The sequence below is a fragment of the Arvicanthis niloticus genome, chromosome 10 (assembly GCF_011762505.2).
Source record: "Arvicanthis niloticus isolate mArvNil1 chromosome 10, mArvNil1.pat.X, whole genome shotgun sequence".
Lineage (NCBI taxonomy): Eukaryota > Metazoa > Chordata > Mammalia > Rodentia > Muridae > Arvicanthis > Arvicanthis niloticus.
Genome location: NC_047667.1, coordinates 20,701,957 through 20,727,157, shown reverse-complemented (window position 1 = coordinate 20,727,157; position 25,201 = coordinate 20,701,957). Strand labels below are relative to the sequence as shown.

General features: G+C 42.5%; 2 protein-coding genes and 1 long non-coding RNA gene across 8 annotated transcripts in view; 2 read left to right on the top strand and 1 right to left on the bottom strand.

The window, feature by feature from the left end:
- Window positions 1–5,631: 5,631 nt before the first annotated feature.
- On the top strand, window positions 5,632–16,586 carry LOC143443652 (uncharacterized). The gene is made up of 4 exons (XR_013112804.1): window positions 5,632–5,710; window positions 10,543–10,607; window positions 11,305–11,435; window positions 15,799–16,586. It is a non-coding gene; the product is annotated as an uncharacterized LOC143443652 (long non-coding RNA).
- Window positions 11,877–25,171, bottom strand: Fam72a (family with sequence similarity 72 member A). Of its 2 annotated transcripts, XM_034513587.3 has the most exons (5): window positions 24,651–25,171; window positions 22,096–22,373; window positions 20,196–20,273; window positions 16,962–17,086; window positions 11,877–12,075 (listed from the first exon to the last, which is right to left on the bottom strand). In XM_034513587.3, exons 2-5 carry the CDS (start codon window positions 22,245–22,247, stop codon window positions 11,981–11,983), a joined length of 450 nt encoding a protein of 149 aa, XP_034369478.1. In that variant the 5' UTR covers window positions 22,248–22,373; window positions 24,651–25,171; the 3' UTR covers window positions 11,877–11,980. The 2 variants fall into 2 exon arrangements, with proteins under 2 accessions (XP_034369478.1, XP_034369479.1); XM_034513588.2 differs by lacking the exons at window positions 16,962–17,086; window positions 24,651–25,171 and having other exon boundaries at window positions 22,096–23,418.
- The window catches only part of Srgap2 (SLIT-ROBO Rho GTPase activating protein 2), a 221,105-nt gene continuing 219,456 nt past the window's right edge, over window positions 23,553–25,201 (top strand). For 4 of the 5 annotated variants that reach the window (XM_034513584.2, XM_034513582.2, XM_076941132.1 and 1 more), the window contains exon 1: window positions 23,553–23,695. The gene's annotated coding sequence lies outside the window, so the exon portion shown is untranslated. Of the gene's footprint in view, window positions 23,696–24,440; window positions 24,579–25,201 lie in introns of those variants that run through there. The other variant, XM_034513583.3, reaches the window with a different exon arrangement.

The following is a 25,201-nucleotide window of genomic DNA, read 5'->3' as shown; positions in this document are numbered from 1 at the left end:
AGTAGGACAGTAGGCAATGGGGGGTGGGGGGAGGAAGGGGAAGGCATGGTGGTGCACACCTTTAATCCGAACATTTGGGAAGCAGAGACTAGTGGATCTTTGAGTTCAAGATTACCCTGCTTTACACAGAGAGTTCCAAGATAGCCAGTACTACACAGAGAAACCCTGTCTTGAAAGAAAACAGACAAACCCAAACAAAAAACCCCACAAAATAAAGAAAAATTATTTCAGTAATTCCTTTTCTTGTATTCCAAACATATTTAAAGACATAGTAGAAAAATATCCACTCCTATATTATTCATAAGGGCAATAGAGTCAAGAGAATCAAGTTCTAGGCCACCCTTAGCTACTGTTTTGCCAGAAAATGTTCATGAACCCCAAAAGACCACCAAAGAACTAAATCCAATGCACTCGCATTCGGGTCTCTTTATTCAAGCTTGAGCTTGGGCTCCCCGCCAACCCTGACACAACAGGAAGGTGAAGTCCTGAGCCTAGTTTTAGGCAACCATTTATAGATGCAAGAAAGGGGTATCTAGCCTGGTACACATGGGATTGGAGGGGCCATTATGGCCTTTAACATAATTTGGTTGTGCTGGGAGCCAAACCATAAACTTAACTTCTGCTTTCTTCCTGATTGATAATTGTTAGGAAGTGAGGTGTTGGGAGTGGTCTTGTAACCTGGAGGTGCGGATTTGTTGGAGAATAACCTAGAAACTGGTGCTAGACACAGATCTTGTTGGGGAGTAACCGGGAAACTAGTGCTAGGTAAAGGCCTGTTAGTTTACTTGAGTTCAACCTTAGGTCAGGTTTCCTAAAATGGAGTCTGAACTCAAAAGATTTGGTCTCTCACTATAAAGCGAGTTTAAATTTTAGAATCTGGTCCTAGGGTTTCCATGACACCAAAGACAAGAAGAAGTGTTCCCCTAGATGAAAACCAACCTCCTTCTCTACTTCTTGAGACACCATGCCACTATGTACCTCCAATTGACCTAGGTCTCAGTATGTAGACCAGACTAGCCTAAAACTCACAGAGATCTTCCTGCCTCTGAGTGCTGAGATTAAATCATGTACCACCACACTCAGAAATGAAAAATATCATTACTTGTTTGGAAAATTTTCTCCTTCCTGTTTCTTCTGCTTTCAAAGTCATAGATAGCACCCCCACCCCCACCCCACCCCTTAACATCAGTGAATTCAGATTTTATCCAAAGATGCATGATCATTCTCCAAGAAACACTTTAAGGTGAGAAATTACTAAAGACTTACCTAACCGGCTTAGATTAAAGAGGAAGGTAAGTAATAGTTCAAGAAATATTTCCACAACAGAGCCAGAACAATGAAGAAGAATTTTTTTTGACTTGAGAACTCCCCCTTTCACCAAAATTCCCTCTGTAAGCATTTGAACTCCTGTGTTACGGAATGTTGGTAGCCGATTTGGACTGAGACATGAGACAGTTAATATCTGCAGTTTGAATGCAGCGACCACCAGAGGTCGCTGACAGGAGGGCGGTGGGGGACGGGGGTGGGGTGGGGGAGGGGAAACACGGGTAGTCTCCCTTGGCACAACCAAAGTTCCTGGCCTCTGTTCAGCTAACCAACCCCTAAGCACAGAAAAGAACGCAAGAGCGCAACCCAAGGAAGGAAGTGTTAGAATCCAAGGGCCTGAAATCAAAGAAAACATATTTAAATGGAAACCAGGCTGCTACTCGTGCTTGGTAATGGCTAGAGCAGGCAGAGAAAGAGAAAGGGGGTGGGTGATCTAAGCATAGGATCTCTTGGCTACAGGAGCTTGGTAAGAGCTCTGCCCCTAAATTCCTTCTGTCACCAATGGAAAACAAACAAACAAAAAAAATCTGTAATAAGAGCCAAGCCTGGGGGTGGGGGGGTAGTGGGTGAATAGTGCAGGGGAGGTGGGGTTGGGGAACTAGTCCCAGATGGGTGTGCCCTCTGTATACAGTACTGTGGCCTGCTCAGCATCTTTGTGCTTCTCTATTCCTTGGGCTACTGTCTACTTTAGTGACTAGGAAACATTTGCTCTCCAGCAGTTCAGAAATGCAGTTTCCTGCTTGCGTTGGTCTAGACCCAGAGGAAAGGGATAGCCGTTTGCTGGTGGATGCTCTTGGTCAGCAATTCCTGGTACTTTGCTCCACCTAGTGGATTTCCAGGCTAGAAGAGACTGGTGGTGAGAGAAGTGTACTTTTGCTGGAAACTCTAAACTGTCCGGATTCTTCAATACCGGATTCCATCTCCAGTGTGTTCTTGTTCACATTGATTGCATCTTCACTGAAGCTAAATGTGAGCTTGTGAGTCGGCAAAATCTAATGTGCTCTTTTTTTTAAACCATAGAAATAACATTATATAATTAGGAGCCCTATGCCAGCACAGAAAAGCATATTTCATTCATAATTATATCCTCTGATGTCTAAACCCAGTCAAAGCTCCATAGGGTCATTGAATTGAATAATGGCCTGTATAGTACTTCAGAGGTTCCTTTGAACAATTGGTCAAATAGTCATAGGACTATTGTTCAAGAAGTTTCACATTTAGTTATAAAAACCGACGAAAGAACATAGAGCTGTGTAGCAATGCTGAGAATCCGGCTCTGAGGGCTTCTGAACACCTGACTCACAAATCCAAATTTGGAGATCAAAATCACTAGTAGTGTAGGCTTAGGGCATTCGTGTCCACAACATAAATTCAGCAGTCTACACCTACTTACTAGTCTACCATGTCTCTGCCACCAGTGTCACAGCTAGTCAAGCCATCTCTGTTTATGTTCAGTATGTAAATTTTATTATGAGTTGAATTTTGTTGTTGTTGTTTAGAGACAAGGCCTCATGTAGCCCAGGTTAACCTCAAAGTCACTATGTAGCCAAGGATAACTTCGAAGTCCTGATCCTTCTGCCTTTACCTTTAGTGCTCAGGTCGCTGGTGTGCATCACCATGTCTGCTTCTGGGTTTAATTTGTCCCCACTAATATATATCTGTTAAAGTCTGAACTCTCAGTATTTTAGAACAAGGACTTTTTTTTTTTTTTTGGAGATAAATGCTAATGTCCTTATAAAAAATGGAAATTGGAGACAGACACGCACAAAGGAAGAACACCATGTGAAAACAGCCATCTACAAGCCAAGGAGAGAAGCCAGGAACAGACTCTTCTGGCAAAGCTCTCAGAAAGACCCAGCTTGCCAACACCTTGATCTGGTGCTTCCAGCCCCTAGAACTGTGAGACAATACACCTCTGCTATTTAAATCCCTTAGCTTGGAGTGCTTTGTCACAGCAGCCCTTGCAAAGGAATGTCATTAATTCTGACCGATGAATAAGAAGTTCTCTGCAAAAAAAAAAAAAAAAAAAAAAAAAAAAAAAAAAAAAAAAAAAAAAAAAAGTGAAATGAATTTGTGGAAAGCTAGAGTTGGACAGCACCTCAGGGAGCATCTTGCTTAACCCCTTTGTTTTGAAATAACATCAAGGCCACACAGTGATTAGGGTAACTTAGTCTTTCTCTCAGTTCAGCTTCCAGTCTATCAGTGTTCTATTACCTTTTGCCAACTAAGTTAATGATTGGCTAAATCTGCCAACGATGGTGATTCTGTCCAGAGTGTTGGCGTCTTCTGGGGGGGCGGATAATATATAAGTCTTTGACCCTCCTAAGCATTTGCAAATAGAAATGTATGCTATATAGGGGGGATTACTTGCTAGCTGGTTTGTTGGGAGCCGACTCCTAGCATAGCAGAAAGCGGCTATCATCTTTGCAGCCATCTAGAGCCATATACCCCGACTAGAGACTTGTTTTCAACAGCCTACAACAGGTGAGCACACTCTGATAAGCATCTTGTTTATCCCACATATCTTGTTTTGCTGTTTAGTGCCCCCAGCTGCAAGGCGCATGTGGTATCCATGCCTACAAGTCACGTGGCAAAGCGTATAAATTACCCAGGCTATCCTTTCAATACAAGAGACTAGAGACTTGACCACACACTCTGTCTTGTCTCCATCCCCACTCTCTCTTGCTAGACCCTGACCTTTGGACTGGAGCAGCAGCAGGGGCTGGGACACAGTGGCCCCCAAGCCGGGCAGTGTGGACCTCAACATAGTGGCTCGGAAGCGAGGGGCAGTGCGGTCCTCAACACTGGTTGATATACAGAAGGTCAATATGTAGTGTAACAGCAAAAACAGGTAACTTGACCTTTGGCTGGGCACACGGGCTCCAGCATACGGTCATCAGGTGAAGATCCGGCTCCATCCCACTGAGGATGACTCAGTAGATGACTTATCACTTACAAGTCAGAAGCTTAGGTTCTTATGATCAGAGAGGGGGCAAAAGGATGCAGAGTCTGAGTGATGTTTCATAACGGGCGTGGACGCCTACTAGACTAGTAAGCATGCTCCTGGTTAGAGCACAGGACACAGTAATTGCTAGGGCTTCCAAACCAGCCATCATCTGGGATTACAGAGTTCTAATATCAGACCAAGAATCTCGCTCCAACTCTGCAGCATAGACCTTAAAAAAGTCACAGGGACAATTGGCACTAAACTCATGAGCTGCCAAAAGGAAAAATGTCTCGGTATGATTCGATCATCAGTTACACTTGAGTCACACTCGCAGTCTGGGTAGGAATGGAAATATCTACACATTTATATATTTAAGATACAACTTTTATGTCACCAAGAATTCAGTTTTGTCTGAATTGTACAGCCAGTGATAGTTGTTTTCCCTTTACTGAGAACTAAGCAATATTATTTTGGACAGAGAGTAAATGTTACAGCGGGCTGCTAAGTGATTGTTTTTTCTTTAACCCTCTTGTCCCTCACTGAAACACTGGCTGTTTTCTTCCTGGCATATGGAAGGTGCACTCACAGTATATAACTAAGACAAAGAAGTGCTGACCACTGTTTTACTTCAGAAAGTGTTACTGATGGTATCTCTCTGGGTATTTAAGAAGGATATGCCTCTCTTTTAAGAGTATGAACTACTTGTAAGTGTATATGCTTTTCCCAGAAGGAATGGTCTCTTGTCCCATAAGGGCAAAGGACTAAATATAGTTGTGGTAGGCAGATGCTGCAAGAATCCATCCTATATCATGTGACTTTTGGCAACATGACTTAGCCACAAGTCCCAAAAAGAGATGGAGTCTATTTTTTTCTCCCCTGAATCAAGACCTTCTTTATGATTGACTTTGACCAACAGAATGAGGCAAAAGTGTGCCTTCCAGGTTTAGCTCACATTTTTAACCTCTTAGAGGGCAGCCACTACATAAAATCAAGCCAGAACCCTCAAGCTAGATTACCAAAATGGTGGGAAGACGAACCTCAGAAAAAGGGCTTAGCATTTGGAGAATCCCATATTGTGAGTGGAATCTTCCAGAGCCTGCTAGACCAGCACACTTGCTAGCTGAATACAACCACACACACAAGACCATGTGAGATCAACAGAACCACTCCTGATTAAGTTTGGGAGGTGTTTATTACATAGTAATTGATAACTGAAAAATCAGTGGGTTTCAGGCTTACAAATTCTAAAGGGGCAAGTAAGAGGCATAGTCTCTAGAAATAAGAAGCCGTCTACCTCTTAAAAAGATATCTTTATCATTTATTTTATCTACATTATGTGTGTTTGCTTACATGAATTTAGGTATACGTTGTACATGCAGGAGCCCCTACAGGCCAGATTCCCTGGAACTAGAGTTGATGGCCATTGTGAGCCTCTAGGTAGGTAGTGGGAACCAAACTTGGTTCCTCTGCAAGAGCAGTAAGTACTCTTACTTAACCATTGACCCGTCTCTCTAACCCTATTACTGCCAGTTTATTATTACTGCTTTTTTTTTTTTTTTTTTTTTTTTTGGAGGCTGGGCCTCCAACTTTCTGTGTATCTGAGCCTGTCTTTGAATTCCTGATTTCCTTGTTTTCCACCCATGTGGCAAGATTGTAGGTGTGTACTACTTTGCCTGGCAAATCTACCTTATCACTTTAGTCATGATCTGGGCATCTGGAAGTGACTATATTTCAAGCCATATCAAGGAGTTATGTTAGATTAGCAAATAAAATGGGTAATCAGTGTGTAGTCACCATCCTTTTATCCACTGAAGTTGGTTCTGAAATCAAGACTGTACAAACGTTTGTGTGTGTGCGCGTGCGCGCGTATAGCTAGCAAAAAGTAAATTATATCCAAACTGCTAGCTGCAAGGGAGTCTGGGAAATAAAGCAGTTTTTAAAATGTGTTATCGAAAGGTCCTTAAGGGTTTTTTTTTTTTTTAATCTATAATGAGTTGTAAAAAAAAAACTGCTGTAAATAAAATATGCTTATTAAATATGGGCTAAGTGGTTTAAATAAAAGGTGTGATTTAAAGATGATGGCTTTGAGTTAGGGCAGAGTGTGACATTCTGCATGCCTAGAATCCTGTGTTTCTATCATTTCCCTTTGTGAATATACACTAGAAATGTTCAGAATTTTTTCTGATTCAACATTATTCCAGACAAATAGTTTCTACCATTGCTACCGCTATATAGTCATCTTCAACATGCTTGATCTGTTTTTTTTTTTTTTTTTCAGTAAATTTTCATTACAAGTGAATTTGGGAGGGTGGACAGAAGCTCCCAAAGGCCAAACTCATCTGTGCCTCCTATGGCTTTTGACATTATCTCTTTGCAGGCTTGTTCTTGGGGATACTGACAGCTTGGCTTCTCTGGGTAATGTTGTACAAAGGAAATTAGCTCAGTATGTCTTCTTCTGAATTCCATCTGTAGCTCAGTATTCCAAGGTATTTGTGAATGTAGTTACAGAGCCATTTTGATAAGACAAGGCAATGTTCCAATAGCTGAGAATGTTTCTCCTTAAAAAAACCACTTTAAAAAAAAAAAATCCACTGAACACCCTGGGAATCCACCCACGCACGGGCAGTCTCCTGCAATACTCAGGCTGCTTTTCAGGTGTCATAGCCATAATAACAGGTGCTTCCTCTGGGGAGAAAAAAAAATATGGCAAGGAGAGAGAAGCAGAAAGCAAACTGTTGGGATATTCTGGGTATAGCTTCCCCTAAGTGAATCGCTCGCATATGCCTGCTTGTGCCGGGGGCCCCTTGGCAGAGGAAATGATTTGTGTGAACGGAGGTGGAGAGACACATTCTGGTGACAAACTTCAGTAGAGCCCATCCGTGGCAAATCCAATGGATTGTTAGCTATTTGTCAAGGCACTCTGCCATAAATACCAAAATGCAAAGTTGAACATAGATTTGATACCTGTTTTTGCTTTTTAATACATGCATAATCTTGCATGAAGACCAAGTATATTCATTTATTGCAAGATAGCTTCTAAGATTATACATAAATACACTTCAAATATAAGCTTATAAGAAAATGGAGACTAGGGACATTTGCAAAATGTGGTCATTGGATTCAGTTTTTGAGAACTACACATATCTTAAAGCATTTATTGTACTGTGAACTTTTGTTTCTTGAAACATTAAAGTCTAAACTCATGAAAATGACTTCATTTCCAGATAGACATATAGCAAAGCTGGGAACTGGAGAAACCCCCAACCCCAATAATGTATAAGACCACTTTCTTATTGGGTGTAGTTAAACAAGGCTCTCTTGCTAAAAAGTGAGATACTGTTCTCATTTCAGTTTACAGCAGACTCATTGAAGGATAACAGGGAGACAGGCCCAGGAAGACCGCTAATGGAAAACTTGACTTACTTGAGTGGAAGTCAATGATACTGAGAACATAAGGAAACATAGTTGGAAGCTGATTAACTAGAATAACCCTTCTGTATCGTTCAGTGCTGTTTTTTAGTTGCTCTGCCAGCTTAGGAAAGGTATTTTTTCAAAACCTCTCTCTGCCTTAGTTTGTTTATTTCATATTTTTTATGGCAAGGATAATAGGAAGTATCCACTAGGGATTATGTGCAAAGAAAGCATTTGAGTGACAGCTGGCACACAATAAACACCCAGTGAATGCTCTCTTGTTTTCTTCCTTCCCCTCAAATAACATGGCTGTATTTCTAGCATCTGTTTTGTGCACAAGAAGGTCCACAATAATTGTTGAATGGATGAACTAAAGTAACTGAATTTTGAAAGTCATAAAATTTGTCTTTGGAGGGGTTTGTAGCTCAGTGGGAGAGTGTCTGTCTAGTGTGCATGAGCCCCTGAATTTGATCCCCAGGGGATGGGAAATGGAGGGGGTGGGGAACACACCTAGAAAATTTGTCCTAGGTTCCAATGCTTGGAAGAAAAATAGCTTTCAGGCTCACTTTAGAAGGTAAGAGAAACCCCTAAACAAAAATGAGAAAGTTCAAATCTAGTTTAAGAGTCTTTTACTTCTTTAAGTATTTGAATTAAGATTTTTCTTTAGCTTAGCTGGGCTTAGTGGTTCACATTTTGTGATCTGAGCACTTGATCAACTAAGGCAGGAGGATTGCTGTAAGTTCAAGGCCAACCTGTGCTAACCAGTGAGGCTTTAGGAGGCAGGGAGGAGAGATTCTTAATTTGTGAAGTGGAAATGAAATGATGACTCCAAAGGGATTCCAAGAATTACAGGACATGTGACAGCCCTCAATAAAATATAAAAAGGTGACATGATCAGTTTTTACGCCCGTGAGTTTGTACATCGAATAACAATAAAATCATTCTTTAACATTGGAAGAAAGAACCTTTCGCTAAAAATTTAAGTACTAAAAATATTCAACCCCAGAGGTACCACAGACATAGACTAATTTTTTCCATCTGTGCAGTTTAGGGTAGATTTGGCATATACTCAATACCAGGAAAGAAAGAAACTATGGTTTAGTCTGCTTATAAAGGAGAGAAGGAGAGAGAGAGAGAGAGAGAGAGAGAGAGAGAGAGAGAGAGAGAGAGAGAGGAAAAATATTTCCTTTTATGAGCATGAATGTTAAAACTATAGAGCCATCATCATGCAATTCACTACTGAAGAGCATTCAATCTGTTTCCTCCCTACCTCTGCATCCACTGTTCAGATTCTCTATAGCTAGTTGTTTTCTATATTATGGTTTATATATTATGGTCACTGCCTTCTTACCGAAGGAAAGTAAATATAGATAATTCTTAATCAGTCGCATGTGACTCAGAGGTCAAAAGATCAGTTCCTAATAGGTAACTCCTTAAAATACTAATACCTAAGGACCTGTGTTTTAGAGCCAGGGGCTATTAAAAACATTATAGTTGTAGACTGGGTTCCACCCAAGATGCCTCCACAGAGCCTGGGGTTGAGAAACCAGCTTGAGGAAAAGATAAAGTGGCAGCAAAATCCACAGCAAAGGAGCAGATGACTCACTGTCCCTTCTTTGAACTTCAGGAATGGTGAGATGGAGAGGAGAAAAAGGCAGGGTCTCTCTGAAAAATGACAGTCAGGGAGCTTCAGGAACTACACATTTAAAGGGTGGGAAATATCATCCTCACAGTCAAGTGAAGCCCTTCAAGGAAAGAACATTAGAAAACTGTAACTTGATTATGTTTTAAGAGAACCATTGTCCTGAAAATGGTTAATTGTATTTTCTTCTTAGCAACTCCAACAACTACATTGCTGCTGGGTGAAGTCTAAGCTGACACTGACAAACTGTACTTTATCCTGAATTAATCCTTAAAATTTCCTTACAAAGGATGGGGGGCATTTAAAATTCCCCAAGTAAGCAAGATAATTTCACACCCCCTCCCCCCATCCATATCCTCACATGTTCTCTGCTCTAAGCTCTCATCTCAGCTGGCAAACTCCTGGGCACAAAGCCTGCCTCAAGTATTATTTTTTTCATTAAGAATTTCTCAACTCCCACTCTTTCTTTTTACTCAGATTGTGCTTTGTCTCTGGAGGCACGGCACTTTAAGCATGCCTTTGTTAACTTACTCACTGTGGTGAATTAGATCCTCTCTCCGACCCCTGCAGTCTCCCTCAAGTCACATGTAAGCAGATTATTGTGCAGTTCTTACCACATGATAGGAGCAGGATACAAATTGTTGAGTAGATTATTAAAAGACGACAAAGGCGTAGATGGTTTTAAAACAATCAATTCTGGCAGGACCAGAAATCATATGCTGCACACGTATATGATTCTGCTTTAGTCTTCCAAGACTATGTAATTTGCTTTTATTTTAAAAGGTAGCTTAGTGGTAGAGTCCTTGTCTAACATGCCTGAGGCCCCAGGTACAATTTCTAGTACAAAAAGGAAAAAATTTAAAAAATAAGAATCACGAATGTACTTCTCAGGGTAAAAATGTATGAATGAATTCATTTGCTATCTAAAATGGGCTTTCCTATATAAAAGAATCATTTAAAAGTAGCTGAGTAGTCTGAAATACTGTCCAGCTGTAATGGAGCATTTGGGTTTATTTCAGTCAGTGTGCCTCTGTCTGGTATCACCTCTTCAAGAGCACCCAAGTCAAACTTAGCATGTGCAGACCTGAGCTGAATGGAGACCAGAAGAATTTTAGTGAATTAAACTCTGTTTCTTTAACTGGAGAATATATGTGTTCTGATCTTCATTTTTGTTGTTTTAAAGCCTACCCAAATATCTACTTTTTTTTTTTTCCAGTACAAGATTTAAGAGGACACGAGAACGAGAGAGCTGACCCTGCCCCTAGCTGGCTTTGGCATTGGGTGAGCTAACAGGGCAGTGCTCGAGAGCTCATCCTGGTGCTGGGTACAGGAAGATTGGTGGGTTGACCAGCTCAGCTACCACCCAGGCCCAGATCCAGGGTTCTGAGTTGGCCCACCCAACATCTACCCTATATGAACTGCTCAAGCATGTGAAGGGTCCAGTCCCACGGATCCAAAGCTGCAGGAGTTCCATGACACAGGGTAACAACAGAAGATCTGAGAGGAGTGTCAGTTGAGCCAGTATTGATGGTGTAGTAGAAGCCAGAGGCCTTGAAACAGACCAATGACTCATTGCAACGAATATTTGCAAGTAAAGAAGTGGGGCACACTGTGACACACTACAGCTTCCACAATGAGACATTTTTTCCTTTCGGTGAGGTGCTTGCAAGGGTGAAGATGGGTATGAAGAGACACAGGGGATGAGGGAATTGAGGTACATGATATAAAATTCAAAAAGAAGAAAAAAAGAATATAAGAGCAAGCCAGGCCTGACTATAGGTCTGTAGTGTTAGCTACTGAGGAGGCTGAGGCAAAGGATTATAAATTCAAGTACAGCCTGATCTAGACAGTGAGCTCCAGTGAGACTGGACAGCACGCAGTGAGACTTAGTCTCAAAGGCAAAAACAATGTGAAAAGAGGGAAAACTCTTTGGTAATGTGTGTTGGCTTAAGTAATCACCTCTTTATTTCTATTGTAGGCGTTGTACCTAGACTACTCATCTGAAATTTGCTATTTACAGAAAAATCCCTAGGGAATGGATAACTTCAAGATGAAGGTTGACTTTACCTGGCTCACATGGTACAACATCTATAATGACTTTAGAAGAATGTAAGTAATTAGCACTCTAGACAGCATACATTGATAATTTTCTGTCAAACTCATGTCTAACGCCATTTTCCATACTAAAGCAATCATTACCAATAAAGCATATGATAACCAGTAGCCATGGAAACCTGACAGCCTAATCCTAATTTTTAAAAAATCCTTATTATATGTAGCTGACCCTCATATTTTGTGTGGCTGATATAGGAGTGGTTATTAATGTTCTTATTCAGGAAAATAGAACCATGCTATCTGGCATCAAGTTACAGAAAAACTCTCCATTTGGAAGGTAGCTGAGTGACACGGGAAATTTCCTATTTGAAGTCAAGAATATACCGGTTGGAACAGAGAGGAAGAGGAAGCAGTAGAAATAGAAGAAAGAACTGGCTTAAGTTGAATTGAAGTAATTAATTTGAAATCGCAACTAAAACAGTCAACATTCCACTGTTATTTTAAATCACTGGCAAAGCTTTACTAGCAATGTTAAAATTGACCAATTAAATACTTTAAATAGAAAAATCATAAACTGCTTCATATATATCATAATTCTTTCATCGAATATACTCTTCTGTCGAAATCTCTAGCATTTCTTCATCTGTGTATTCTTCTGTCTCTGGCAAGTTGCCCCAAAGTAGGAAGTTTACACCTGAAAATAGAAGGCCATAAAATTCTTTAGCGTTTATTACTATGGTTCAGAACATGACATATAAAACATTATATGCCAAGCTTATCATATAAACTCTGGCATCACTAGTGAAGACAGCTGCAGAGAAAGATGTCTTACAAATAAAATTATCTATTATTATCCATCTATGACATGAGCATTTTTTACCTAATCTTTTTTTTAAAGATTTACTTATTCATATATTTTGTGTATATAAGTACTCTGTCTTCACACACAGAAGTACTCAGATCCCACTGCAGATGGCTGTGAGCCACGCTGTGGGTGCTGGAATTGAACTCGGGACTTGTGGTGCTCTTAACCGCTGAGCATCTCCAACTCCCAGCATGAACATTTTTAAGACCTTTTAAGCAAAAGCTTGAATGTTAGACTCTTAGAACTCAAAAGGAACTCTGGAGTCCCCATCTGCTCCAACCCCGTCTCCAGCTACTCTACACTGATACTTTAAAAATGTTTAGAATAGAGATTGCACAGGATTCTTTTAGATTAAGTACCTTCTTGTAGGGCTCAAGGGAAATTTCTAAATGAGTCATTTCCTTAATATATGGAGCAGGAGCTAATATAATATTTCTGATCAAGACAAGATAGGCCTGCCGGTATGGGCTTTAGTCCCAGCTGTTGGGGTAATTGCAAGTTCTGGGCCAGCTTGGACAACTTACTGAGACACTGTCTCAAAAAGTAAGATGCTTCGGGGGCGGGGAGGAAGTCGAGTGGTGGAGCCCTTTCCCAGGAAGTGTGAGGTCTGAGGCTCAATCCCCAGTACATTGGTAAGCAGTCAGTTATAATATAGTTTCTTACAGTAAGTGGGCTTTAGATTACAGGCTGTCAAAGCAGAGTGTAGACTTTAGGACTCGGTTACAGGAGTCACTCTAACAAATGATGCTCTAAAGCAGCACTGACAGAGGATAATCAGTTTCATGTCAACTAGTCCAGCACAGGTACAGGCCAAACATACTGAGGAGAATGAAATGACTCAAAGTACTAAGATAGGAGAGAATAAAAACCATCCTGAGACAATCTCACGCTGTCTAGCTGGCAGTGTGAGCAAAAGGAAGACTGACCAATTCAGGGTGTCTACACTGAGATGGGGCCACGGGGTGGCATGGAATGAGTCAGGGCTTGCAGACTGGTTTGAACTTAGCTTCTGCCACGATTAGCATTTTTTCCCCCTGCCCAGATGTTGACTCAGTTATTCTCCATATTTACCATATTGGACACACAGTGACCACACTAATCACTTGCAAGGGATAGGTTAAAATCACACAATCTAACTAGACTGATGGGAACATTTCATCTGTACACCATCAACATTTTAATACAAGTGTATACAGCTGTAGATAATAGAAATTACTACTTTGTGTTATGTAAAATTTGTTGTTGTGTTTTGTTTTTTAAGATAGTCTCATGTAGCCTAGGCTAACCTTTAACTCATTATGTAGCTGAGGGTGACCTTAGACTCCTGATTTTCTACCTCTACGTTCCAAGTGTTGAGATTACAAGCATATGCCAGTATATATGGCTAAAATTTTTAGACTGGTATTAGACTGGTATTATACTGTAAGCATTTTTCTAATTTATCTCATTCATCTTATTTCTGAGTTTTATCTGTTTGACATGTGGTGTAGATTTAACTCATTTACTTTTTTATTCTGTGGAGTACTTCATTGAAAATATTTTTTTATTTAATTAACTGGTGTGTGGAGGCATATGTGTATACGCTACAGTACAAGTAGAACACTGGAGGACAGCATTGAGTCTCTCCTTCCACCTTGCTGAGGCAGGCTCTTTCTTGTTTCTACTGCACTGTTCCAGTTATGCTGGTATGTGAACTTCCAGGCAATTCTTCTGTCTCCAACTCTCACTGGGAATGAACTCAGATCAGGCATGTACAGCAAGGTGCTTTTACCTGCTGAGCCATTTCATCTGTCTAAATTTTTTAAAATTTGTTGAAAATTCAGCCTGTCATTGCTGGGCCCAATTTGCCTTAGTACCAAAAGACATGTGTAAGATGTGTTCTTGGTTGAAGCCCTGGGAATAAACAAGTTTATCTTGTTTGACAGAGATATTGCGATCTAATCAGGCAAGAAGTTAGTCCTTATTTGAAGTGACAGAATCTAGAGATATCTATTTTGTTCTTTTCCTTAATGGTTTTGTGTCTGAACTGCTTAGTAGAAAACATTTCCTAACACCCATTCCAAGAATAAATGCTGATCTCCTTCTGGTAACATGTGCTGAAGGGCTGACCAGATTGCAAAGAACTGTTAGGCCAAAAAATATAAGTAAAAATTAGAATCCATAAAGGTAAATTGAATGCCTTAGGAGATAATCTAGGGAATCTAAGCTGATTGCCCAAGTGTATTTGGGAAAGCTCTGGGTAATTAGATTGATACATGTAGGCTAACCTAAGACATAGATAGACCTTTTAGAGAACTTTCATGCTGAACTTTCTATAATTCTATGAACTTTTCTATAATATAACTTGTATATGCATTCCTTTGGTCTACTTATTCAGATGATTCAAGGATAGTTCCAAAGCCATTAGAAATCTCCTTTTGACAAGCATCTAGGAAATCTTACTTTAAATCACAGTATTAGAATTACAAAGGACAAGTTTGATATTCTTGGAGTCTGTACTCAGGAACCATGAAGCAGCTTAGCACAATTAGTTCAAAAGGGAAAAAAATAAATGAGGAGATTGGATCTGACAGAAGAACCACCTTCCTCTCTCTGTTAGGAGGAAGGAAATCCTGTGATACATCTGTTTCTCATGGATTAGAGTCAGTGCAAATGAAAGAATACTGGTCTTTTATGTTCGAAAAATTGACCAATATTCTAAAGAAATCAAAACTGAAAAATCTCCACCCTGTGTTTTGAATCCTGTGAAGCAGGAAAAAAATCGTATCAAAGCAGAAACTTTCTTTAAAGTGTCCCATGGGCAACACAAATATAAAGTGAAAAACCTAAATTAGGAGCCTATGTTTTACTTGGGGAAGTTAGAGGGGTCCTTGCTGAAAAAATGGCCATCTTAACATATATAGTTTTAAATTAAAAGGCCGAAGCAATGGGCTAAAAGCCACTGTTGAATCCCAGGCAATCAAAGGAAAAAAAAAATCAGTCTTGAAAACACAAGCATAATTGGAGGGTTTAAAATGATCTCTTGGTCTATCAAAGTAAATTACACACACAGACACAGACAGACAACCACATAGCCACATAACACCATACATACACACACACACACACACACACACAGACAGACAGGCACACAGACACACAGACACACACATACACACAGACAGACACACACACTTAACATACTTTGAAAGAAGCATGCTGGGCTAGAAATGTAATTCAGTCAGTAAGGTACTTGTCTGGCACACAAAGCCCTGGGTTTAAACTTTAGGATCTCATAAAACCAGGCTTGTCAAGTCATCCTTGGTTGCATAGTGAGTTTGAGGCCAGCTTGGGCTACCTGAAACCTTGCCTAAAAAGACCAAGTAATAACCTTAGTTTGATGACTACACAGAACAAGGAGAGAATTGACTCCTACAGGTTGTCCTCTGATCTCCATATGCATGCATCGTGTATGCACATATACACATACACACACACCACACTCTATAAATAAAATGTAATAAAGATGTCAAAAATAATCGATAATATACTTTTTTCTTCTTCCTTCTATAGGTGTATGCAGATTGTACATGTGCTGAGGTCAGAGGAGGACATTGGGTATCTAGCTGGACTACTCTCTACTTATATGTTTGAAACTGTGTCTTTCACTGAAGTTGAAGCTTGCTACTTCGGCTAGGTTTGGTTGTCAGGGAGATCTGCTCCTGTCTCCCAGTGAAGGGGCTCACAGGTATAGGTATACTTAGTAGTGTCTGGCTTTTACATGGGTGCTGGGGGCTCAAACTCAAGTCTTCATCTTTGTGCAGCTCTCTCTTATCCACTGAGGCACCTCCTTAGCCCCTAGCATATTTTATTACTAAGATAATTTGTGTAACACATTAGAATGAAATATTTCCCTTGACTAGAATTCTACTGTAACTTATTGATATACATGTTAATATATATGTATATATAGTTTAAAATTTATTAATTTTGTTCTATGTGTATGTGTGCTTGTCTACTTGTCTGTATGTGCACCACAAGCATGGAGGTGCCTGTGGAAGTAGGAAGAGGGCACTGCATCCCTGGGAACTGGGATTACAGATAGTTGTAAGCTGCCTAATGTGGATGCTGAGAACCAAACCCTGGTCCTCAGTAAGGCCCTTAACTGCTGAGCCATCCCTTCAGCACTGGAAGTGTATTTATCTCAAAGAATTGCTGAACAGAGGCTACTCAGTTTTCTTCCTACTCCTCACTGCCATGACCCCCCCTCCTCTTTTTACACACCTTTCCACGCACACACACCTCTATCCAAGTAGTGTCTTCAAAAGCTATCTGTAATCAGAATGTGTATCAAATGTACTGTCTCACAGAAATAAAATGTTGCTTTAAAAAGACAGCTTGTGATGGTTCATACCTATAATCACTTTGGAGGCTGAGGTAGAAGACCTGAGCATTAGAAGCCAGCCTGGGCTACTTAGTGTGACTGTCAAGAAAAAAAAAAAAAAAACCAAAAGGACAACAACAAAACCCAAGAAATTTAGATAGTCTGAAGCCTTCCCTCAATTCAATGATAAGTGATGACAAGTTCTGGCTGATAGTTTTCATAACTGAATGATGTGTGGAGGGAAGTGACTCACTCTTGCTAATCCAATCTAGCTGTGAAGGTTGCAGGGGGTTCCCCTCAGATACTGACAGAGAAACATTACAAGGAAATGTATGAATCAGTTGTTTCTTACCAGTGGAGTCTAGTCTGTTTATGCCATAAACAGCCTGGCTGTGGAACATCCAGAAGTGTCCATTGTTGCAGGAAAGAAGGCAGGAACTACATGGAACAATCACATGGTAGCCTACAATGTTCCCACTTTAAAAAAAAAAAAAAAAAAAGTAACTGTTAGCAGATGGTGGTGGTAGTAGGTAACACCTGGACCACAGAAGCAATTGTCTGCTAAGGTAACCAGACCATGTAAGTTTCATGCCTCTCCTCTAAGTGGACCACAGTACCCACAGGTCTGTGAGTGAAACGGTACTAACGCATTTCTGCATTTCTTCATTCACATTATTCTTGCTCTCACTGAAGGCTAGTTTGGGGATGTGATTTTTTTCTAGAAAGTACTTAACAATAATGTGCTATACAAAGAATATGTATCAAATGAACTCAGATCTATAGGTTAAAGGATTTTGCTAACCTTGGGACAATAACAAGGTGAGTTTTTTACATGTCCAAGCTTTTAAAAAATGTTTCAACAAAGCAGAGAGATAGGTGAGGGCACGGGTCTGCTAAACTAAACGTTAAGATGGGCAACTCTCATTTAATTGCAGTGATTTTGGAGGAATTGAGAAGAGAAGCAAATCTCCAGCCCCTGGAGAAAGCTGAAAATGGCTTTACTGTCTTTCTCATTCTCATAGCTGGTTTCCACAAGCCTCATGCTAACTATAGGGAACATACAGAGAATGGCTTGTTTCCCCATGAATTGCACCATGAATTGTCTATATCCTGATGGTGAAAATTCTTACTATAGCTCAGTACTCTGTGAGATTTGGGGAACACTTACTTTCACAAGACCTTACAAAGAACACTATAAACTAAAACCAGCCTGTCTTCCAATCACTACACACTGAGCAGGCAAGTAAGTGAAAACCAAAGTTATTCTTGGACCAGAACTAAGAGCTATTTGTAAGGCTATGCTGCAAGAACATATAGACTCAGTTACCATCTACATTTGTTCATTTGTCTATCCACTCACTCATGTAACTAATATTGTTGAACTATATGCTGTCTGCTGCTAAATCTATCAGTGAACAAAACCACGCCCTTGTTTTTATGGCACAAACATTTCAGCAGGGTTATATTGGATCATTCTGCTCCCTTGCCAACCCTTTCAAAGGCTTTCCACTGGCCAAACAGTTTAACATATTCAAAGAACACGTTCAATTTCTTCCTGCCATGGATCTTTGGGTATGTTATTCCCTCTGCCAAGTACATTCTTCTTATACTTAGGACTCAACTCCAGTGTTTGCATCTTTATGGACTATCTTTTGTCATAATGATGTCTAAAATAACTCTTACTTGCTTTCTCAATTTCTGGTATTTTCTATCATATATTGTTATTTTTTCTGTAATATTCTCATTACAGTAAATACCATATTTAAATTAGTATCAGATTAGAATGATCATGTTTCCACTAGACTATTATGTCCAGAGATCAATAACTTTATCTTATGGATATCCCGGGTTTCCAGTCATGACAGCTGTAACTGGCACATGGTAGGTCCTCAATTCAAGCATAGCTTGAATTGGTAAGGTCAAACAGTCACTAAAACGTTAACAGACTGCTGACTTGTAACTCTCAAAGTCTCTGTAGTGGAATGACACACCTTCATTCATCTTTCAGAGACACTAGTAACAGATCTCATCTCCCTTTCACTTACACTTCATGCAGCTTTTAACATCCAGCCGTTCATTTCCAGGTCACAACTTCAGAGGCTAAATGCAGACCACTTCTTAATTCCTATCGTTATAAAACTAAATATTCAGACAGAATTAAAGACCTGTCCATGGTGGCACACAACTAACCCTAGTAGTTGGAAGTGGAAGCAGGATGAGTGTGAATTGAAAGCCAATGTTAACTCTATAGAAAGTTCAGACCAGGTTTAGCTTCATAGGACAGCAATGTCTCAAAAAAACGTTAGGGAGGGAGGGAGGGAGGGAGGGAGGGAGGGGAGGCAGTGAAGTGGGGAGTGTGAGGGAGGGGGCAGAAGAGAGTTGGGGAGGATAGAAATTAAATAAGGAGCTGGGTCTGGTGGTTGGTGCACACACAATCCTAGCACTCAGGTGAGTGAGTGAGGCAAAAGAGTTGCCATAAATTAGAGGCTCTCTTGGGCTATATAGTGAGTTCAAGATCAGCCTGAGTTAGAGTCCCAAAAAGAAAAGAAATTTTAGCTGGGCATTGTGTCATATGCTTTAATCCCAGCACTCCAGAGGCAGAGATAGGTAGATCTCTATGAGTATGAGGCCAGCCTGGTCTACAAATTGAGTTCCAGGACAGCCAGGACTACATAGAGAAACCTTGTTTCAAAAAACAAAAACCAACCAAACAAAATTTCTAACTCTACATTTCCTAACTTTAGAAGTTTAAGATTGTACTCAAGATCATGCAGAAAACAAGGATAAGGCAGGGTGCAGACTGATTTATAGGAGGGGTCAGGTAGTACGATTATGTGTGTGCATGTAAAAACCACAAGTTAATCTGGGGTTTAGCTCTTCAGGGGCCTTCCACCTTTTTTCTGAGAAGGGTCTTTCACTGAAGTCTGAGGCTTGTCAGTCAGGCTAGGCTGGCTGTGGAGGGAATTCTCCTGTCTCCAGATCCCCAGAGCTGGGACTGCAAGTGTGTGCTACCAAATCCAGGTCAAATTCAGAGTCTCACATTGCCACAGCAAGCACATTACCAGCCCAGCCATCTCCCTTGCTCTCCGATTTTTATGAGTGTAAATCCCATTGATTTAATTTATTAATTGATTTATTCTCTTAGATTACATAGGTTTATTGGGGAGCAGATATTTGCAAATATACTTTGAAAAACTAAAAATCCTATTTGTAAAGTATCACAAAGACTCTTTTAAAACAATAGTTCTAGGACGGGCAAGATAGCCCAATGAGTAAAAGCTCTTCCTTCTAAGACAGAGGACCCAAGTTCAATCCTTGGGTCTCCTAGAGTAGAATGAAAGAACAAATTTTCACAGGTAGTTCTCTGACCTCCACATGTGTCACGGCACACATATGTTACACACACATTCCCATGCACATAAATAGATAAATGTAATTTAAAAAATAGTTCTATAAAACACATCTTCTTTTAATGGCTCAATGTCTGAGTTTTATCAATGCTGATGCCTACAGAATCTTTCTGTGGGTTTTTATGTCAATATCTACCTTTCAAGCACAGGCTATCTACAATAGTGCCACAAATTACCATTTTAAACATGCGATGTCCTTCAGTTTACATTTGCAGATTCCTGTGAAATAGCATCTTCCAATGAAATCCACTGTGCTGGAGGATAAAAAGAAGTTTACAGACAGTCAAATATACCAATGTTTTCAATTCTAAAATAAGATAAAAATTTGCCATATGTCCTCTCTAAAAAGTGTGTGTGTGTGTGTGTATGTATGGCAGTAGGGATAGAACTCAGGACCTTATAAATGCTAGGCAAGCATGCTACCTACCACTGAGCTATATTCCAAGAGTTCCATCTTTTTAAAAAATATGTACAGTTTAAAAGTATTAAATATGGTCACATTGTTGTGGGATGACTCTCCAGACCTTTTTCATATTGCAAAACTGAAACTCTATACTTAATGTATAACAACTTCCAATTTGCCCTCTCCTTACTTCCTAGCCATCCCTGTTGTCTTTCAGATACTTCATATAAGCAGAGTCATACAGTATTTATTGTTTGGCTACTGGTTTGTTCCATTTAAAGTAATGTACTCAAGGTTCATCCCATTACAGCGTGTGACAAGATTTCTTTCCTTCGAGGCAGCCTTCTGGGTACCCACTTACTAGATGAGCCAATGGAAAGTTAGATTATTTCTATCTCTTAGACTGTGGATGCTGCTGCTATAAATACAAGATGCTGATCTAAATTCTTTGGATGTATACCTACAAGTGGAATTATATGGCTCATGTGGTAATTCTGTATTTAATGAAGAACCACCACATTGTTTCTCTATAGCAGCTTTACCACTTCACATTTCTGCAGCATGCCATGGTCCTCATTTTTCCACAGTACCCCAATGACACTTTTAGTTGTGATTTGACAGAAATTTCATAAATTCAGAGCTGAACTAGACTCTCAAATATAACCATAGGCCATTTTTGTAAGAGTTGGGTAATATTTGTGCTTAGTATAAATATTTGGCAGATTTACTCCTCTTGCAGAGGATTGTAGGTCACTTCCCAGCACCCATATCGTGAAGCCCACAGCTGCCCAATCCAGAGGACCTTATACCTCCAGCCTTGAGGGCGCCCATGCGTATATCCACCCCTCCTCAAACATACACACACATACACATAGTGACAAAATAATAAGATAAATCTTAAAAACCAATGCATTCACTGATCCACACCCATCTTGGCACATGAATCCACTGTGATTATAACTCCAACAGAGAAAAACAAGCACTACAAAAACCCTGATTCTATGCTAGACTCCAACATGTAACAACCCAACCTGAGACTTCCTTTACGACCACAGCTGTTGTAAAGATAGAATACTTCAACTTTTTGTGTGAGCATATCTAACAAAAACAACACATTAGATCATAGAGCCTTTGGGACATTTGGTTCTACGATTTTATCATCTAGGGCTTTCTTTTTCACCATACAAGTGCACATATGCAAACAAAATAGCACCTCATTTATCTCTGTAATAAATGATGACTACACTTAAGCAAATTCACAAAGGATTTCAAGGGGGCAAAGAGGCTGTATATAGCTTTACTTTTCTATATTTTAAAAAGTACAAATTTGCTATCTTTACTTATCGTGAATTTCGCTTTAAATGAATCATTACACATTTCTTTCCAAGTGACTGTTAAAGACTTATTTCAGTGAGGAAGGGTGTTTGGATGAGGCATTGAGCCTAAGAGTAAACAAGGGATGCAGACACGTGACTCTTAAGTGCCTGGAAGCGTGACCTCAGTACTGACCACGTTGGGTAAACCACAGACTTTGTCCAGACAGTCTGCCCACTTAGATAAACTCCAAGGGAATCATCAGACTGATGGGAGTGGCTGGAACACCAAATGATAACCTTGATTCCCAGGGACCATGCCATCCACTGTCCAGTTAAAAGGCCACCCGAAAGACTTACTTGGTTGGAGGGATGTCTGTAGAGTAAAGGTCTATGTCAGTATCAGCCAGCAAAACAGCCTTCATTCCCCTAGAGCTGAGAACTTGTTTACAGAATTTGCAACACAGGATGGACACGCATCGGTCCTTGAAAGTACAGTTGTTGGTAGACATAGCGTCCCACGTAGAAAGAAGCGCAGAATTTTGCAAGGGGGAAACTTTGATTTCCTCAGCCTAACAGTGAAGACGGAAGGCCTTGAGTTCCCTAAGCTCTAAAACTGGGAAGAGAGTCCTATTTTCCTGGTGGAAAGGTAAAATTAGTATTTATTGAGTAGGAAGAGCAAATTTTACTGCCTTTGGACTTGGGGAGGGAAAGGAAATGGAGTTCAAGGTGGGGAGAGACAAGTGGAACTGAAGGGAAACTTCGCAACAGGTTTTACTTTCTCTGGTCTTCAAGAATCTTCTGCGTCTCGGCTCCAACCCCGGCCCCGGAATTGGGCGATTTCCCCGTTCCCAGCGGGCTCTTCCCTTTAAAGCCTCGCCTCCCTGACCACTCCCAGCGCGAGCCCCGCCTGCGGAGCGCTCCAATTCCTGCTCTGCTCCACGCGGCTTCTCCGTAGGATTCAACGCCCCTCGGCCTTTCCACGCCGGCTCTGGCCCCTTCCAGCGCCCTCTTCTCCCAGCTCGGCCGCGGGCCCCCTCCCTTGCACCGCGGCTCTCGGCGTCCTCTCCCCCACCTAGCTCTCGCACTTGCCGCCCGTAACCCTTAAGGTCTCTCCCACAGCGGTGGCTCCGAAGTGAGCAGCGATGTTGCGAGGTGGAGGGGAGAGGCGACGGAATAGGCTCAGTCCGCGTTGGAGTCAGTCACCGAACACGCCGGGTTTCGCTCTTTCTTCCGCTTTCTCTGCTTTTTCTAACCCGCTGTCAGTTTGAATTGCCTGCGCCGAGCAGGGATTGGGAGGACTAGAATTCGCCCCAGTCCCACATTGGAAGGCCAAGGGCCTTCTCCTGACGTGAGCTCAGAGGCCGCGCCCCAGTAACGGTGCCGATGTTAGATCGGCTCTCTGATTGGTTAAGCTTAGCTCGGCCTCTAAGATCATTGGCCAGCATCTGCTCGGATTAAATCCTCCTTCCCCCTGTGAACTTGGAAGACACACCCCGGGTTTCTTATTGGTAGATACTCTACTGTCCAGGCCGGTCTCTATTACTTATTGGCTGAACTTATTGGTCCCGTCTTCTCTTGCGAGTTTGTGTTTGGTTGTCGCTTCCATTTTATCCCGCCCATCAGTTCTACTTTAGGCTTCTACAGGCCGGGGAGGAGCTCACTCTGGGACTGAACCTAGGCAGCTTGTGTTCGCCACACCTCTAAGTTTTGTCAGCCCCGCCTCTATTCCTGGCGTCCATGGATCAGTTATTTCTATTGGTTAGAGGCCCCGTCAGTCGCTAGAAGGCGGGCGGTGATTGGCAAAGGGGTGGGTTCTGCTTCCCGGCGGGGTCTTGCGGAGTTGGCGGAGTCTCCTTAGGGAACTGGGGGGCCGAACTGCGTAGAAGAGGGTGGCGGGGAGGAGAGCGCTAAGTGGGAAGCGGAACCTTGGGCCTGGGACCCGTCGCGGCAGAGCCAGGTAAAGGCTCCTTCTCCCCTTTCTTCCCCGTATGCACGGCTGCTGCTCCGACCGAACAAACCAGGACTGGGCGGGTGGACGCGTTGCGGATGCTGCTGCTCTCGGCGCCGCCTTAGCGGTGCCGCCGCCCGCGGTCCTCACACCGCCCTCCTCGGCCCTCCAAATCCCCCAGTGCAGCCCATAATACTTCTCAGGACTGCTCGTCTCTCCGCCCATCCCTGCACTGCCGAGGACTGTCCTCACGCGGCGACACCGCCCTCCTGCAGCCCCTTTGCACACGGCTGGCCGGGTCCACCTAGGGGCCTCGCCGTAACGGTCCGCTGGCCTCGTCCCTGGTCTCCCAACCTTGGCTGCCAGCCCAGGACCCGGAAAGATGGGGTGTTCCTCACGGCTTGCAGGGCGCTTTCTCCGTCCAGCCCTCCATTCTGTCTCCCAGGGCTCTTCACCCACTCTGATACCCAAACCTCATGCGGGTCCCTAAAGTTGCCAACATCCTGCACTTCACGTTGCAGTCCACCGCGGTTTCTCTCACTGCCTCGCCCCCAAAGCGGTCCTCTCGGCGCCCTCTCTGGTCGTCCAAGCTTGGGCGGCTCGAGCTGGCCCGGGCTCTCTCCCGCCTCAGGACCCCACCTCACGCCCGCCTCTCGCTTCCTGTCCTCCCGCACCGAGCGGCCTCTGCTCGCTCTTCCTGCGCGCGGCCCTTCCTCCAGCCGCCGGGAGTAGGCGACACTGCCTGGAGCCGCCTGTGCGCCGGCGGGGACAGGGCGGCCTAGGAGGCAGGGGCCCGCCGCAGCATTGGAGCTCTTCCCTCAACCTCCCTGCCGCCGCCTCTCGCGCCTCCTGGAGCGACTATCACTGATGCCTCCCACCCGACTGGGATTGGGTGCGGTATTTGTGATCCCTGGGCTTGGGGGACAAAAAATACTGGGGGTGCCATTTAGAGTCACCCTCATACCTGGCTTGGGGGAGGCGACCGCCGCCTGCCGCCTCCCATCTTCGGGTTTTCCCGGTTTAGACCCTTGCCTCTAGTCCGTTTCCTGCTTCTGCCGACCACATTGTTTTCCTGGATGTCCCGTGCGGAGCGGGCCCTTCCTGCAGCGTCCCCCCCCTTACCCCCCCTCGTTTGCTGCCAGGAGAAGCTAGTTACCCAAAACAAAACAACTGGGAGGAGGGGTGGCAGGGGAAGAAAAGTTGTGCCCGTTTGGTTTGTCCCCTCTGGTATTGATCCTGTAGATGTCTGGGAGGTGCCCCAGCCGGAGGTCAGGGGCCGCGTCGCGGGCTAGGCTGGAGGACCCCTCTTGGAGTAGCTGGGCTGGGAAAGCACCGAGGTGCCGCAGTCCCCACCCGCAGCTCTGCTTTCCCGCCGCAGTCACCGCCCGGAGCACGCGCTGCCGGCTGCTCCAAAGTGTTCTCTTTCTGCCTTAAAACAAAATCTGGAGGGAGGCTTTTTCCTTCCTACAACGCCACGCCGGGTCTTTGGGCTGAGCGGTCGTTGTTAGGCCAAGA